Source organism: Phytophthora cinnamomi (assembly GCF_018691715.1).
Source record: "Phytophthora cinnamomi strain GKB4 chromosome Unknown Contig35, whole genome shotgun sequence".
NCBI classification, from domain to species: Eukaryota; Oomycota; class Peronosporomycetes; order Peronosporales; family Peronosporaceae; genus Phytophthora; species Phytophthora cinnamomi.
In genome coordinates, this window is record NW_027150968.1 from 736,898 (window position 1) to 750,045 (window position 13,148).

General features: G+C 50.4%; 3 protein-coding genes across 3 annotated transcripts; 2 read left to right on the forward strand and 1 right to left on the reverse strand.

Moving 5' to 3' along the window:
- Window positions 1-384: 384 nt before the first annotated feature.
- Window positions 385-1,224, reverse strand: IUM83_17037 (Vacuolar protein 8; the record flags this gene model as incomplete). The annotated part of the gene is made up of 1 exon (XM_067941963.1): window positions 385-1,224. The coding sequence occupies one exon, from the start codon at window positions 1,222-1,224 to the stop codon at window positions 385-387; it is 840 nt and encodes a 279-aa protein (XP_067792397.1).
- Window positions 1,225-2,806: 1,582 nt separating this feature from the next.
- Window positions 2,807-3,688, forward strand: IUM83_17038 (uncharacterized protein; the record flags this gene model as incomplete). The annotated part of the gene is made up of 1 exon (XM_067941964.1): window positions 2,807-3,688. The coding sequence occupies one exon, from the start codon at window positions 2,807-2,809 to the stop codon at window positions 3,686-3,688; it is 882 nt and encodes a 293-aa protein (XP_067792360.1).
- A 3,854-nt stretch (window positions 3,689-7,542) lies between these two features.
- IUM83_17039 (Vacuolar protein 8) lies at window positions 7,543-9,066 on the forward strand (the record flags this gene model as incomplete). The annotated part of the gene is made up of 1 exon (XM_067941965.1): window positions 7,543-9,066. The coding sequence occupies one exon, from the start codon at window positions 7,543-7,545 to the stop codon at window positions 9,064-9,066; it is 1,524 nt and encodes a 507-aa protein (XP_067792359.1).
- Window positions 9,067-13,148: the final 4,082 nt, after the last annotated feature.

A 13,148-nucleotide genomic window follows, 5' to 3' on the forward strand; every position in this document is an offset into this window, starting at 1 on the left:
TGAAGATCTAATGATCACCGTTTGGCATTTATGACGAGAGACCTCCCCCCCTCCAGCCGGTGGGATCGTTAAATTCAAGCGTTTCACAGGCCTGCAGGGTCCTGTGCCCAATTCTTCACCCACATCCAAGAATTGGAGTTCTAACCTGTTCTCTCCTCAATGCTCTTTCCGCACCAACGCACTTCATTGTGCATGCATTTCCACCGCATACTTCCAGTCTTATCTTGCTTGTCTTTAATTCAAAGTCACTTATTTTTGCTGTTATAGACGAACTGTGTACGTGCTACTGGTTGGCAGCGCAACGCTTTTCTCAACTGTGATGGAAAAATGTAACAGTCGAGCCTGACTGCAAAATATAAAAATAAAAAAAGAAAGCGAATGCAGTCACTTGCTCGAGAAAATCGTACGAAGGCGTTGGCTGATGCCGGGCTTAAGCAACTTGGCGCTTGAGCGCTTGTTTGCCATCTTCGACGACGACACGTTTTGATCGTCAGACCCAGGTCGCACTACCGTTAGCGACGCCTTTCCTCCCTCGCGAGTAATCTCGGATCGAAGTTTCTCACTGCTGCCAGCCAGACTTCGAAGAGTGTACCCAGCGCTTGTCTTTTGCTCGGCAGAGCCTGATCGACCCAGCTCCACGAGCGGTTTAATCGCTTCTTGGCGCGACATCTCCAAGCTGTTCGCTTCGTTCTGCTCCGCAAGACTGCCGAGGGCAAGCGCAGCGGAGATCTTGTGCAGGTCATTTCCGTATCGGACTAGCGACACGAGGGGGGTGATGGCTCCGCGCTCGGCAATCTCAACGCGGTTGGTGGGGCTGTCCTTGGCAAGATTGTGAACAAGTTTTGCTGTCGCGTCCTGCTGGCCTTCAGTCCCGGAACCCAGTAACTGAACGAGCATCACGACCACATCTTCGCGTACGATCTCGGAACGGTTGGCGTCGTTGTCGGAAGCAAGGTTCGCCAGCGCACGCATAGCATGTTCCTTTTGTTTCTCAGTTCCAGCACGAAGCAATCCGATGAAAAGCGGAATGGCGCCAGCACTTGAAATATCAGTGCGAATAGCAGCATCGATGCCAGCAATCGACCCAAGGAGCTCTGCGGCATCTTCCTTCTCTTCGTCAGTTCCGGATTGGAGAAGCTCGATCGATGGAGTAACGGCGGACGTGCGCACAATTTCTGCGGCGTTAGTATCGATATCGCCCGAAACAGCAGCAAGGAGTTTCATGGCCCAGTGTTTGCTATCACCGCGGAGGAGTGGGCCGAGAACGGGAATTGCTCCAGCAGCAACGATCTCTGCTGCACACGCCTGATTGCTTCGGACAAGCCTCCACAGTGTGTTGGCCGCAGACTCGGTCAATGTGGCAGATTTTCTTCTCAATACACCCACAAGAGGCGAAATGGCTCCTTCAAGAATGATGTCCGAACAGTTGCTATCGCAGTCAGTGGCAAGGCTTCCCAGTGCGTCTGAAATACTCTCAACGTGACTGTCAGTCCCGTCTTGCAAAAGATCAACGAGCAGTTTGATGGCGCCAGCTTTGGTGATCGCTTCACGGTTGGCGTTGTTGTCCTTAGCGAGGCTCCACAGAGCCCGAGCTGCAAATTCCTTTTGTCCATCCGTGCCCGAGAGAAGCCCAACCAGTGGTTCGATGGCGCCTTCTTCCGCAATTGCGACCACATTGTTTTCATTGTCGAGTGCCGTGTACGCAAGGGCGTACGCAGCCCATTGCTTCCCTTCATCATCGCCATAACGCAGCAGACGCATCAACGGTAAAATACCATTGTACGACGTAATTTCGTCACGAGCCTTGCTACTGGTCTTGGCGAGATTTCCCAGTTTCCGGGCTATCGACGGTCTGTCATCTGCAAAGAAGCTGTCGTTGAGAAGATCTATGTAGTAGCGGGACCAAAAGGTGGTTGACGCATCTTCCTGAACATGGCAGCAAAATGTGACAGTCGATGCGAAAGCCTCCCCAAATGCCACCGATGCATCCTCTGCGAGTTGTTTCAGTCGAGCGTCCATCGTCGCACTGAAGCGGGGATCACGAGTGGCAGGACTTGATCAAATTCGAAAATGATCATTGAATCGAGCGACAGTGATCTCTGGGCAGCCCACGATCTGCATACAAGAAGCTGCGTGCTGCACAGGACGAGGCTTCGAGGACAAAATCCCCATTGTATACGATAAGAGGGAAGGTGAGCTACGTGACTTGTATTTTTGTGTCGGAACTGAAGTCTTATGAAGTTGCTATTTCAGTCGTCTATATATCCGTTGTGTAAGTAAATTAGGCTTCGTCAAGGCCTACTGGACCAGTCTCTTGTAGGACCCAAGTATTATAATATCACTGTAAAACTGACAATCCTGAGTAAGGTTTTGAGGAGATTGAAATACTGCGAAGGTGCAATGATTTGGTGTCTGTATGTCTTGTTTTGATGCTAAGCGAATCATGATTCTGTTGCGTCAAGAACAAATGGTTTTGCTGCGGTGGAGATTCTTACAGCATCTAATATTGTGAAAACCAATGACCGATAGATTGCGTTATTGGATAGTAACAGAAAAGAAGGTTGAGTTGTGAAGTTGAGAGGAGTCTTGGACTTCTTTGCCGTCGTCGACGCTCCAACAGTAATGAGGGTGGCGACCAGGCTCTCAGTGCAGTGACATTCAACTTGAATGGTCCAAGAATAACGGATGGAAGATGATGTTGTTTTTCTAGGACGAATCCTGCTCTAGGTCATAGGCATGAATTTAAGCAGTTTCATCTAGAAAACTTCCATCTCCTCTGTTTTATCATAATAGCCACCTGCGCAACATGGCGTCGTCCGCGTACCAGTTGTGGCTCAAGAAGCGCGAGTTCAAGGCGCCGCGGCCGCCCAGTCCGTCCTCGGCCTCCTCCTCCTCCTTCGCGGCCCCTCCATCCACGGAATCGGCTTCAGACGCCGCTAAGTTGCAGCAAGTGCGGCGTGTTCCGTCTACTACCAAGTCCGGCCCGTCCGGCGCCGTCTCCGCTGTGGAGAGGACCTCAGTGGCCGTGAACCACATCGCGCGGCCGTCTGCAGTGGGGAAGCGGCCCCGGAGCTGGCTCAGCAGCCGCGAGGAAGCAGAAGGACTGCAGGATGGAGCTAAAGTTGCTGCACGGAAGAAGGATACTAAAGTTGCTGGATGTTCAGATAAAGTTGTTGCAAGACTGGAAGCTCAGCGGAAGCGGCCGTGGAGCTGGAACGACAGCGACGAGGCTGCGGAGACGGCCACGAAGAGACGCAGAAGCGGGCGGGAGCAGGTGATGAAGGAGACGGCGCTCAAGCTGGCCGGCGCGTCGAAGGTGCTGCGACAGTCGGCGGCCAAGCGGGAGCAGGAGAGGGCGGTGTGGAGCGGCAGGGTGGAGGCGGACGCTAAAGTTGCAGCAAAGGTCACAGCAGAGGTGAAGAGCACAGGGGTTGTGGGGCTGCCGAAGGGAACGGAGGTGGTGCTCAAAAGGAAGCGGGCGATGCAGGAGCAGAGTGGTGGGAGTGGCGACACGACGATCAAGAGACTGAGGTTTGATGTGGACGAGCAGGAGAGTGACGAAGGTGCGAGAGCAGGCGGATTGCCGCCGAAAAGCCCCGTGCAACAGAAACGGAGGAAGATGCGGGCAGCGATGCTGGATGAGAGTCAGTACTGGATGGCGGTGGACAGGTTCTCACACTTGAGTTAGCTGTTGGAGGGTCGATGGAGCGACTCGGTTGCTGAGTTGACGGAATGGTGCTTGGGTGATAACGTCGATGCATGCGTTGAGAGGCAGTGTGGAATGCCGTTTTCGATTCCGGCTATCGGGTGATTTTATATGTATTTGCAATCCTGGATTGGATTGGCAATCCAGTGTGCTCGCGCAAGTTGGTGAATGAGGCGGTCTACGACGTGCGAAACTACCCAAGTCTTTTTGACATGTTTTTATGAATGCGAATAGCCACATTTCCGCAACCGACAGTGTTCGCCTGCATTCGAAGTTATTCAGCCCATCCATCACACAGTCTCCGTTCAGCTTGCTCTACAGCTGCACTGTTGCAATGAGCATGCTGCTTGATCTGGTTGTGCCTGGGGCGGGGTCTGCGGTCGATGTGCTGCTCAAGATCGTACGGCTCGGCAACGAAATGAAGGAGGTTCAGCAGTCGTGCAAGCGGCCGATTGGATTAGTTTTCACGGAGCTCAGCATGATGGAGGAGAAAGGACAACAGCCACAAAGCTCTGCGGTCAACAAGTATGTGGATGTACTAGTGAAGACCTTGCTGTGCTTGGAGCACTACCGTGCCAAAAAAAACTAGTGTTTCGTCTGATCGGATACCGTCAGATGATGGGGAAGATATACCAGATTAATGAAGACATCGACATGTTCTTCCGAGCATTCAATCTCGCGAGCTCTGCTGCCATGATGGACTGGAAGCAGCAATATAAAGCGGACCAGCAGGCCCAGAGAGTTGATTATTTCTATGGCGCGAGATTCCAAACTAATTTTACAGGGACTGATAGCGCCTAATCGACAAACCGAATTCTTCTATGCAGTTCGATACGAGATAGAGAAGCAGACGATGATGAAATGAAGCAACTAATCCGTTCGATAGAGACTACAGTTATGCTTGTGTCAACAGCGCCAGTAAAAGCGTCCGTTGTTGTATCTGCCTGCTGATGCGATCGAATTCGAGCCAGAGGCATTTGCGTGTGGATCTTTTGCTTCTGTACATCGTGTTAAATGGGGGTATGGGAGTAAAGTAGTCGAAAAGTGTTTTGTTGTTGATGGTACAGAGTGGACAAAACGTAAATCGAAGCGGAAATTAACCTTTGGTCGGTTTAAACACCCCAACGGTAGATAATTGGGGCACATGTGAGCTCTCCCCTATTTTATTGTGTGCGAAGATGCTTCAATTGGAGACCTTTGCTCTTCCCTCGCCGAATCAAAAAGCAACTAAAGACACATGTGGCAGCTCCTGTACAGGCAGCTCTTGGGCTGGATTACATTTACCAGATGAAAGTAACGTTAGTTCATGGTGACCACAAGCTTGACAATATCCTTGTCGGCTCGGATGACAAAACTGTCATACTTCAGACCCTCAGTACAATTCGAACTTACTCGACGCTCTCAAAACCAGCGGGGAATGCAGAAGACAGTGCGGGCGCTTTGCGCTGGAGGTCCCCATAATGTTTACAATGTAGTGAGGCCGGCAACGTTCGCATCTAATGTGTATTCCCTTGGTATGTGCATTATTGATGACCGACCAAGTTCCGTTTGGTAGATTGGATGACGAAGCTGTCCGCGAAAACTTTCGGAGTGGTAACATCCTTGAAAGCCCCGAAAAAATGACTGATGAAGCCTGAGAACTTGTGGTAACTATGACACGCACAGTTCCAGCGAAGCGCTTGGCCCTACACAGGTGATCGAAAAGGTGAACATTTTTCAGGAAATGGAACTGGAGCTTAAAGCTGCACTAGCACGATGCAGTGTATGTGATGGAAGTGTAGTTGCGGAGCCACACGACTGTACAAATCGGGCAACCCAGGCGCCAACTCCTGTCGGCAGAACTCTGAATCTGACTCAGTCGTTTGGCATCGATATTTCAGATGTCCAGACAGCTCATACTAGAATCTAATTTCACTGGAGAAATGGCAGCTGGTAATGCTAATGGGATTGAGTGCACGCTGCTGACACTTCTTCATAGCTGTGTCAATGAGAATCAACGGGAGCTTGTGAAGAGGGAACGTGGGATCCAAGTCCTTACTAATTTCGTGAGAAATGGACGCACCTTCTTCACACAACTATACGCTCTCGAGTGTCTGAAGTGGTTTGCACTCTCTGCAGCGAGAGTGTCCAAACTGGAGCTGAGTGCGCTACGAAGTCGCATGGAAGAAGCTTCAAAATCAGAGCTAGTAGCTTTAGTGAGTGCACTTCAAGGTGGAAGTTATGAACAAAAGGAAGAAGCTGCTGTCCGATGTGCATATCATTGCATTAAAAGGAAACTCCGATGACTTACGGGAAGCTGGGGTAGTGAATCCACTGGTTTCTTTACTTCAAATGGGGAATTACACATATGAGATCGTGCGGACAGGAGTTATTACAACATTGGTGGATCTTGTACGTTTAGGAACCGAGTAACAAAAGTACGCAGCAGTCCAGCCGCTGGGAAATCTGAGCTCGTGCAACTAGCTACATGACGGACACGGAACGGAGATCGCACCGATCGTTGCACTTTTAAGAGATGGAGCTGACGTTCTGAGGGAGTGTGCCGCGTACGCCTTAGGCTATTTTGCATACAGCGACAATGCTGAGGAATCTATGGTTGAGGAAGGAGCTGTCGCACTTATCGTAGGACTTGTGAAAGGGGGGACCGTCCAGCAAAATCGTTTCGCCGCCAATATGTTGGGAGTGCTAGCAAACTACGACCCTGCAAGCAGCGATATTATTCGTGAAGGCGCTGTTCCGGCGTTAATTACGGTTCTAAGAGGAGGGACGGATGAGCAAACAGAAGCGGCTTCGCATGCACTGAGATACCTTGCTGTCACGGATGAAAACGAGTTGATCTTCGCAGTGGACCTGGGGAATAAAAGGAATGTGCCGTACGCGCACTGGGTGACCTGGTTGAAGATAACGATGAGATACGTGTTGCAGTAGCAACGAGCAAGCTATTCCTCTGCTCGTAGAGCTTCTGGAATCTAGGGTCAAATGTCTCAAGCGCGTTGCAGCAATGTTGCTTGCACGTCTATCTTGTGTCGAGAATACTGGAGAAAATCGTTTGAGAACGAGGTATTTCACCTCTCACCTCTCTTGCCTCTTGTTGCAGTACTTCGAGATGGGACTGAAATGGAAATGTGTGCCGCGGCACTTGCACTGGGAAACCTCGCTGATTCCAGTAGAGCGAACCATGCGGAACTTGCACGGAAGGAGTTCTTCTGTTTCTTGTGGCACTCGTACGGTCGAACAGTCGAGACACAATGAAACACCGTGTCGAGATTAAAGAGAAGGTGCCATGCTACTTGATTGAGCTCGTTCGAAGTGGGTCGGAGAACTGGCAAAGGCGGCTTTAGGGCACTTGAATGCAGACGGATGCTGTATTCTCCTGTGATACAAATAGTCAAACGGCGCCAGGAGATTTAATACACTTCATGCGAGTACAGCATCGGCCTTGTCGTCTTTTGGAGTCTTCGTCACTAACACCGTATCTGACCGAGGTGTATCATCGCCGATACTCGTTCGTACATCTGACCGAGTTCTGTCATCAACTAGGATCGCTGTTTCTCTGAGCATCGCTGGGTTGTCCTCGAACCACAAACAAGCGCCACCTCCGCTATTCGTGTTGGAACTCCACGATGGAGCAAAATAGGTGGCGTCGGTTCTTTCACAATGCTATCCTCATCGTCTGACCGTAGTTGATATTCAATATGCATGAGCTCCACAGGATTTTCCTGCTCTGTGGTTGCCTGATACGTTGGTTGTTATGAACGACACCATTTTCCTGTTCGCCCACTTCCCTTCAAACCGTCATAAGCCTTCGCAAGCATCGCCTCTCTTCCCTCTACAAGATGGGCATTCTGGTCGAATTGAAGATCCCCGGGTGGGGTTCACCAAAGGATGTGCTGTCGGTGGTCCTTCAGCATGCTGACGACATGAAAGAGGTTCGGCACGTTTGCACGAGACTGCACCAGCGACTGGATGGTGTCTTTTGCGCGATGAAGAGCAAGGAAATCAACGATGAAGCCTCGCAAGCGGAAGCGCTCGACAAGTTCGTCGCAGTTCTGACCAAGAGTTCGATCTGCTTCGAACGCTACCACGAAAAACGACTAGTCCGACGTCTTGTCAAGTACCAGACGTTGATGGACGATGTACATGCGATCAACGAAGATATTGACGGGCTTCATGCCGTGCTCAACGTAAAACCTACTGACTGGAGGCAACAATGGGAAGCTGACAAGCGGGCTCAACAGGATGTGATGGAGCCTATCGTTCTCTTCAATCGATTGGAAGTCGAGTTGATTCGTCAAAATGGGTGTGCCTCGGATCAACAGAACGAGGTCAAACCAAAAACTGAATTAAAATGCTGCGGAGCTTGCAATGCTTCGATCGCTGGCGAGCAATGCATGTGCTCCAGCTGTGGCTCCTACCTGTTCGATGTCATGGTGGCTGCCACCAAGGAGGCAGATTCCAACCAGCCCCCGGACAGTAGGAACTCTGATGTGAATTTCGCCAACGAAAACGCAACCGATAGTGGCGCGAAGATGAACACACCCGAGACGGTTCACAGCGACTTGGAAAGTCTGGAGAGCAGTCAGGAAGATATCACGCATCTATTGGAACACGTGAGAACTGGAAACGAGGAAGACAAGCGAATCGCAACGGAAGAACTCGCTAAACTTGTCAGCCACGACAAAATCAGAGCTCATATCATGGAAGAAGGCATTCTGCCGCCGCTAATTCACCTCCTCCGAACCGGAACGGACAGACAGAAGGCGTGGGCCACAAATGCTTTGGTAGAAGTCTCCGCTATGAACGACGGCACTCGCGCCGCAGTTGCACGTGAAGGAGTCATCCCTCCCTTAGTAGCACTCGCGCGAGATGGAACTGAGGAGCAAAAGCGTTTAGCAACCAACGTCCTGGCGCATCTTTCGTTCAGCAACGACGCAGTGAGAGTAGAGATTGTTCGTGAAGGTGCCATCCCTCCGTTAACCGCGATGGTCCAAACCGGAACCGACGCACAGAAGCAGTTGGTTGTGAACGTCTTGGCTCATCTTGCTAGCACCAACTTGGCGTTCAAGACGGACATCGCCAAACAAGGAGTGATCGCCCCGTTAGTGAGTCTGGTTCGTCACGGAACGGACGGACAGAAGATCTGGAGCGCTCATGCTTTGATGAATTTAGCGTCTCGAAATGATACCAACCGAGCCGAAATTCTTCGCCATGGAGCGAAAACTCCGCTGACGATGCTCGTGAGATCCGGTACAGCGGAACAGAAGGTTTGGGCATCAAAAGCAATGGACAAACTATCGAGTACCAAGGCCATCAAGGCGAAACTTCGGCTAGGCATCCGCAGCTTCTTCATCGGTAAGTAACGAGATGACACTGAGTAGGCAGTGGTGAAGAGACTGAATATACATGCTTGTATTAAACCAGCGTTCCACATCGCGCTGATGACGAGAGACAACCTTAGGAGCTTGAAGACCGAGATCCTTCGGTTTTCGTAGATATGACTTCGCTGTCGCAGCTAGAGCTCATTTTGACCTTTCTTGACCGCATAACGATTGTGTTTGCGATGGTGTGGAGGGGATGGCCTTGTATGCAGCGAGATCTTTGGGCTCTTGCTCCTCAATGTACGTAAGATTGTACAGATTGGAAAAGAGACGGTGGGGATTCAGCATGGCATCATCGACTGGAGCTGGGCTTCTATGAGCTACATGTCGTTATCATGGAAAGGAAACCGCAACTTACATAGCTATGCGGATATTCAAGAGCGAAGTCTGGGTTACATTGGGCACTACCGTGCTAAGAGGTTGGTTTACGCCTGATCAAGCACCGACAAATGATGCACGAGCTGTGATCGAAAAATCGATGCGTTTTTTCGGATGTTTGCCCTCCTAACGATAGATGTTAGGGTTCAAGCTAAAGCACTGCTGGTTCAAAAAAAAAAACGAAATGGAAAAGGTACCCAACGGCAAGGTAGAGGAATGGTCCCTCGATGAAGAACTTGGTTCCGCGTGAGAAACCGTTGTGCCTTGAGCAGCGAAATGCACAATAAGATGCAACCATCTTAACAGGGTAATTCGCTCGGGAAAGCAAGTTTGAGTGTGGCGTGGTGTACCACCTCCCCTCGAATTTGATGCGTGCATCGATTGTGCATCAAAACAAAACTATTCGTATTAGGTATTGAGCACGGGTTGCCGTGTTCTACAGTAGTGAAGTCGGTTCTTACAATTCAGCTTCTTGAAGACATTCAACCTAAGGTAAGAGTGAAACATTAGCGAGGAGAATTGACTTACTAGGCAGTAAACGTATCGTATGAGTGAAGTCAATACAAATACCACCCGGTCCGAACAGCAACTTAAGCATTAACACGCCTTGCCTTCCGAACCGTCGGCAGGAATGAACCAGCAGTGCTTCGTCGCGACCCCGCCGATCTTCATGTCCGCGATATTTTCTGTGAAGTTCCAGTTGGTGTCCGCCGTGTGGTACTGCAGCTTCAACCATTCCTTGGATCCCGATACAGACATGAATCCGTACTCGTCGCCCGTGTAGGCCCACTCCCTCTTTACATAACTTGGTCGCGAAATCCGGGATCGTGCTCGCGAACTCCTTCTTCATGCCGCCGCCAGCTCCGTTCTCCACGAAGTGCATCTTGAGCGACGCCGAGTAGTCGTGCTTCTCGCCGTGAGTGTGGCCGTAGATGAAAGCGTTGATTCCCGAGCCACGAAGCGCATCGAACCATCGGTTCATACCGTCCTCCTTGTAGTGCTGGTACGGGGAGTAGTGGCTGTTCACGATCTTCCAGGTCGCCGTGGACGCCTTCGCCTTCGCCGCGAGCTGCTTGCGAGAATCCTCGGCCCACTCCGAGAACTTGGCCATACAGGTGTCATACATTGCCGTGTCTGCGCCACAGCAGTACTTGTCGCCACGAGCAATGCTGCCACAGCCGCCGTTGTCGTTACTGGGAGCGTAGCCGTAGCACTGGCAACAGACACCATGGGCGCCAGCGATGTCGGCGTCGTTCATGTCGACATTGAAGATGTCAATGCTCACTCCCGTGGCACGGTCCTCGATGCGGTGGACGTAGAAACGGTCGTCCAGGTGCCAGCGGTTGTTGTTGGGGCTCTTGTACGTCGACTGGTAGCTGAACTTGTTCTGCAGGCCCTGCAGCATTTCCTGCGTGCTGTTGCACCTCACGAGCTGGTCACCGATGTTGCAGACGTAGTTGGCACCACCGTAGTCGTGGTTGCCCATGACATTCACCCAGTCGACGTTCTTGATGTTGGCTCCAGAGTACTTGGACTCGTACGTCGTCTGGAAGCGGGCGTTACGGCCCTCCAGACTGTCAATGCCAGTCCAGTAGAAGCTGTCGCCGTGGCCAAGCACTGCCTTGGGCTTCGAGATGGCAGCTTGCTTGTCCATGAGCATTCCCACGACCTCCTGCGCGTGGAGGTCGAAGTTGTTGAACGTGCCTCCGCAGCACGAGCCGCGGTCCGTAGTGGCTCCCCAGTCACCGACAGCGAAAGCCGACACAGTATACTGTGCTGTTGCAGGATCCGTCGTCGCGCCATTTGAAGCCTCCACCATGGCGAGCAGCACCGCAGCATTGGTAAGCACCTTAGAGTTCAGCATAGCTTTCCGAGTTGTCTTTGCGTGCTGGGATTTGAATTGTGTTCGTCGACGCAAAAGGGAGAATGAACTGCGGTGAAACTTACTGCGATGGCAGATGGCTGGACCAACGGGACACACTGTGCTGCCAAGATAGCGTCATCTGTTGCGCCAAGAAAAGTCGCCCCCATCAATTCTCGATTCATAACCTGGATAGTTTTCGGAAAATGTATAGTTCATGGTTTCAGTCGGAGGGGGTGAAACAGCACTCAAATCTAGCAGGGGCACTTAAGCTAAATCGACCCCCCCCCCCCCCCCCCCTGGCATTTCAGAGCCACGAACAGCCCGCAGACTCAGCCCCATGGTCCTGGTTGGTCTTACGATTCCCTGCTCGGCGCTTGGTCATGCGGGCTTTAACGATCGATAGATCTAGGTTTGGCAGCATAGTTCACCTTGATCCATAGGATTTGACACGACGACACCCGTCCCACAAACCAAACACATTTCAGCCTGTTTCACCATGTTTTTGGGACATCTTACTTGTTTTCAGTAAGCATCATTCCCTAACCCTTTTCCTTGTTTCAACGGCCATAGTTTTTTCTCGTTGTTGCGGGATTTGATGAGGAAACTATTGTACTGACCAAAACAATTGTACGGGGATTTGTAACATGAACGAGTTTTGGGTCATAACTTTATCAATATTTGTCGACCGAAGCCTCTGTGGTCCACAAAATGACTCCACGGTTCTTGTCGTTCTAGCATACTATATTTCACATAAACAAGCTTGTCTAGCGATGTATGGGCCCCGGTCAATATTGCCACCAAATTCATCCTTCACTGCATCACCACCAACATAGTATCATAATTGACGCTAGAAGCCAAGTCTAAAAAGCAACTGCAACGCAGCATAAAACCACAACGTTTCAGCTTCATAATGAGCGCATGTCAGCAGAAGTTGGGCGAGTATTGACACCAGGAGAGCTTCTAGCCTGCTATGACTTTGCTTCGGAGTCTTCTTATCGATAAGTGTCGTTAATACTGTAAGATACATGTACATAAGACAGGATGGGCAACTTCTGAAATACGAGCGGATTTGATTTTGAAAATAATCAAACCTGGTCTTCGACGTCAACATAATTGCCTGTCCAATGCATCCAGATGTGTTGCCATATGATTTACGGATTGAGCCAATGATGTGCTCGTATTTTGATTGCTCGTGGACTAACCCTACTGGAGCGCTTTACCCTAACTTTTGGCCAGTACAAACTATAATATTATATGTCGGCCAGTCCAATACAAGTAGTACAGTAAAGCAACAGTTCAATGGAATTTAATCAGGTCTTGGAACTGTGCACGCGCCTTACGACACAAAGTTCGTGAATTTTAAATACATACGAATGCAAAGAGGAACTATGGATCGCGATCAGTGACTATACCCTCACTTCTCAATATTTTTCAAACGTGAAGTTATTAATACTAAAGAGTGTAACGAGTCGCGCTAACACGGCCACTCCCAACCAACGAAGACACAGCGTAGCTATCTAGTACGTAATGGAAAGCATCGTACAGTACCCACCAACGCACCCAAAGGAAGGCGAGACGCGCGTCTGACAACTGATCTGTTTGAAGTTCCAACATTGATGATGGGCAAAGTCGCAGCCATGCAGAATTTAATACCTCAAGCCAACGTGATCCTTTTTGAGATAAGCAGGTTCAACCACAAGTAAGCTCATTCCGTACATAACGGAAATTACGGAATAATACCCCGGGCACTATTTAATAGTACCCCTCACAAAATCTCGAAAGGTTACTCTGTATTACCAAAAGGTTACATCGCTACCTTAGC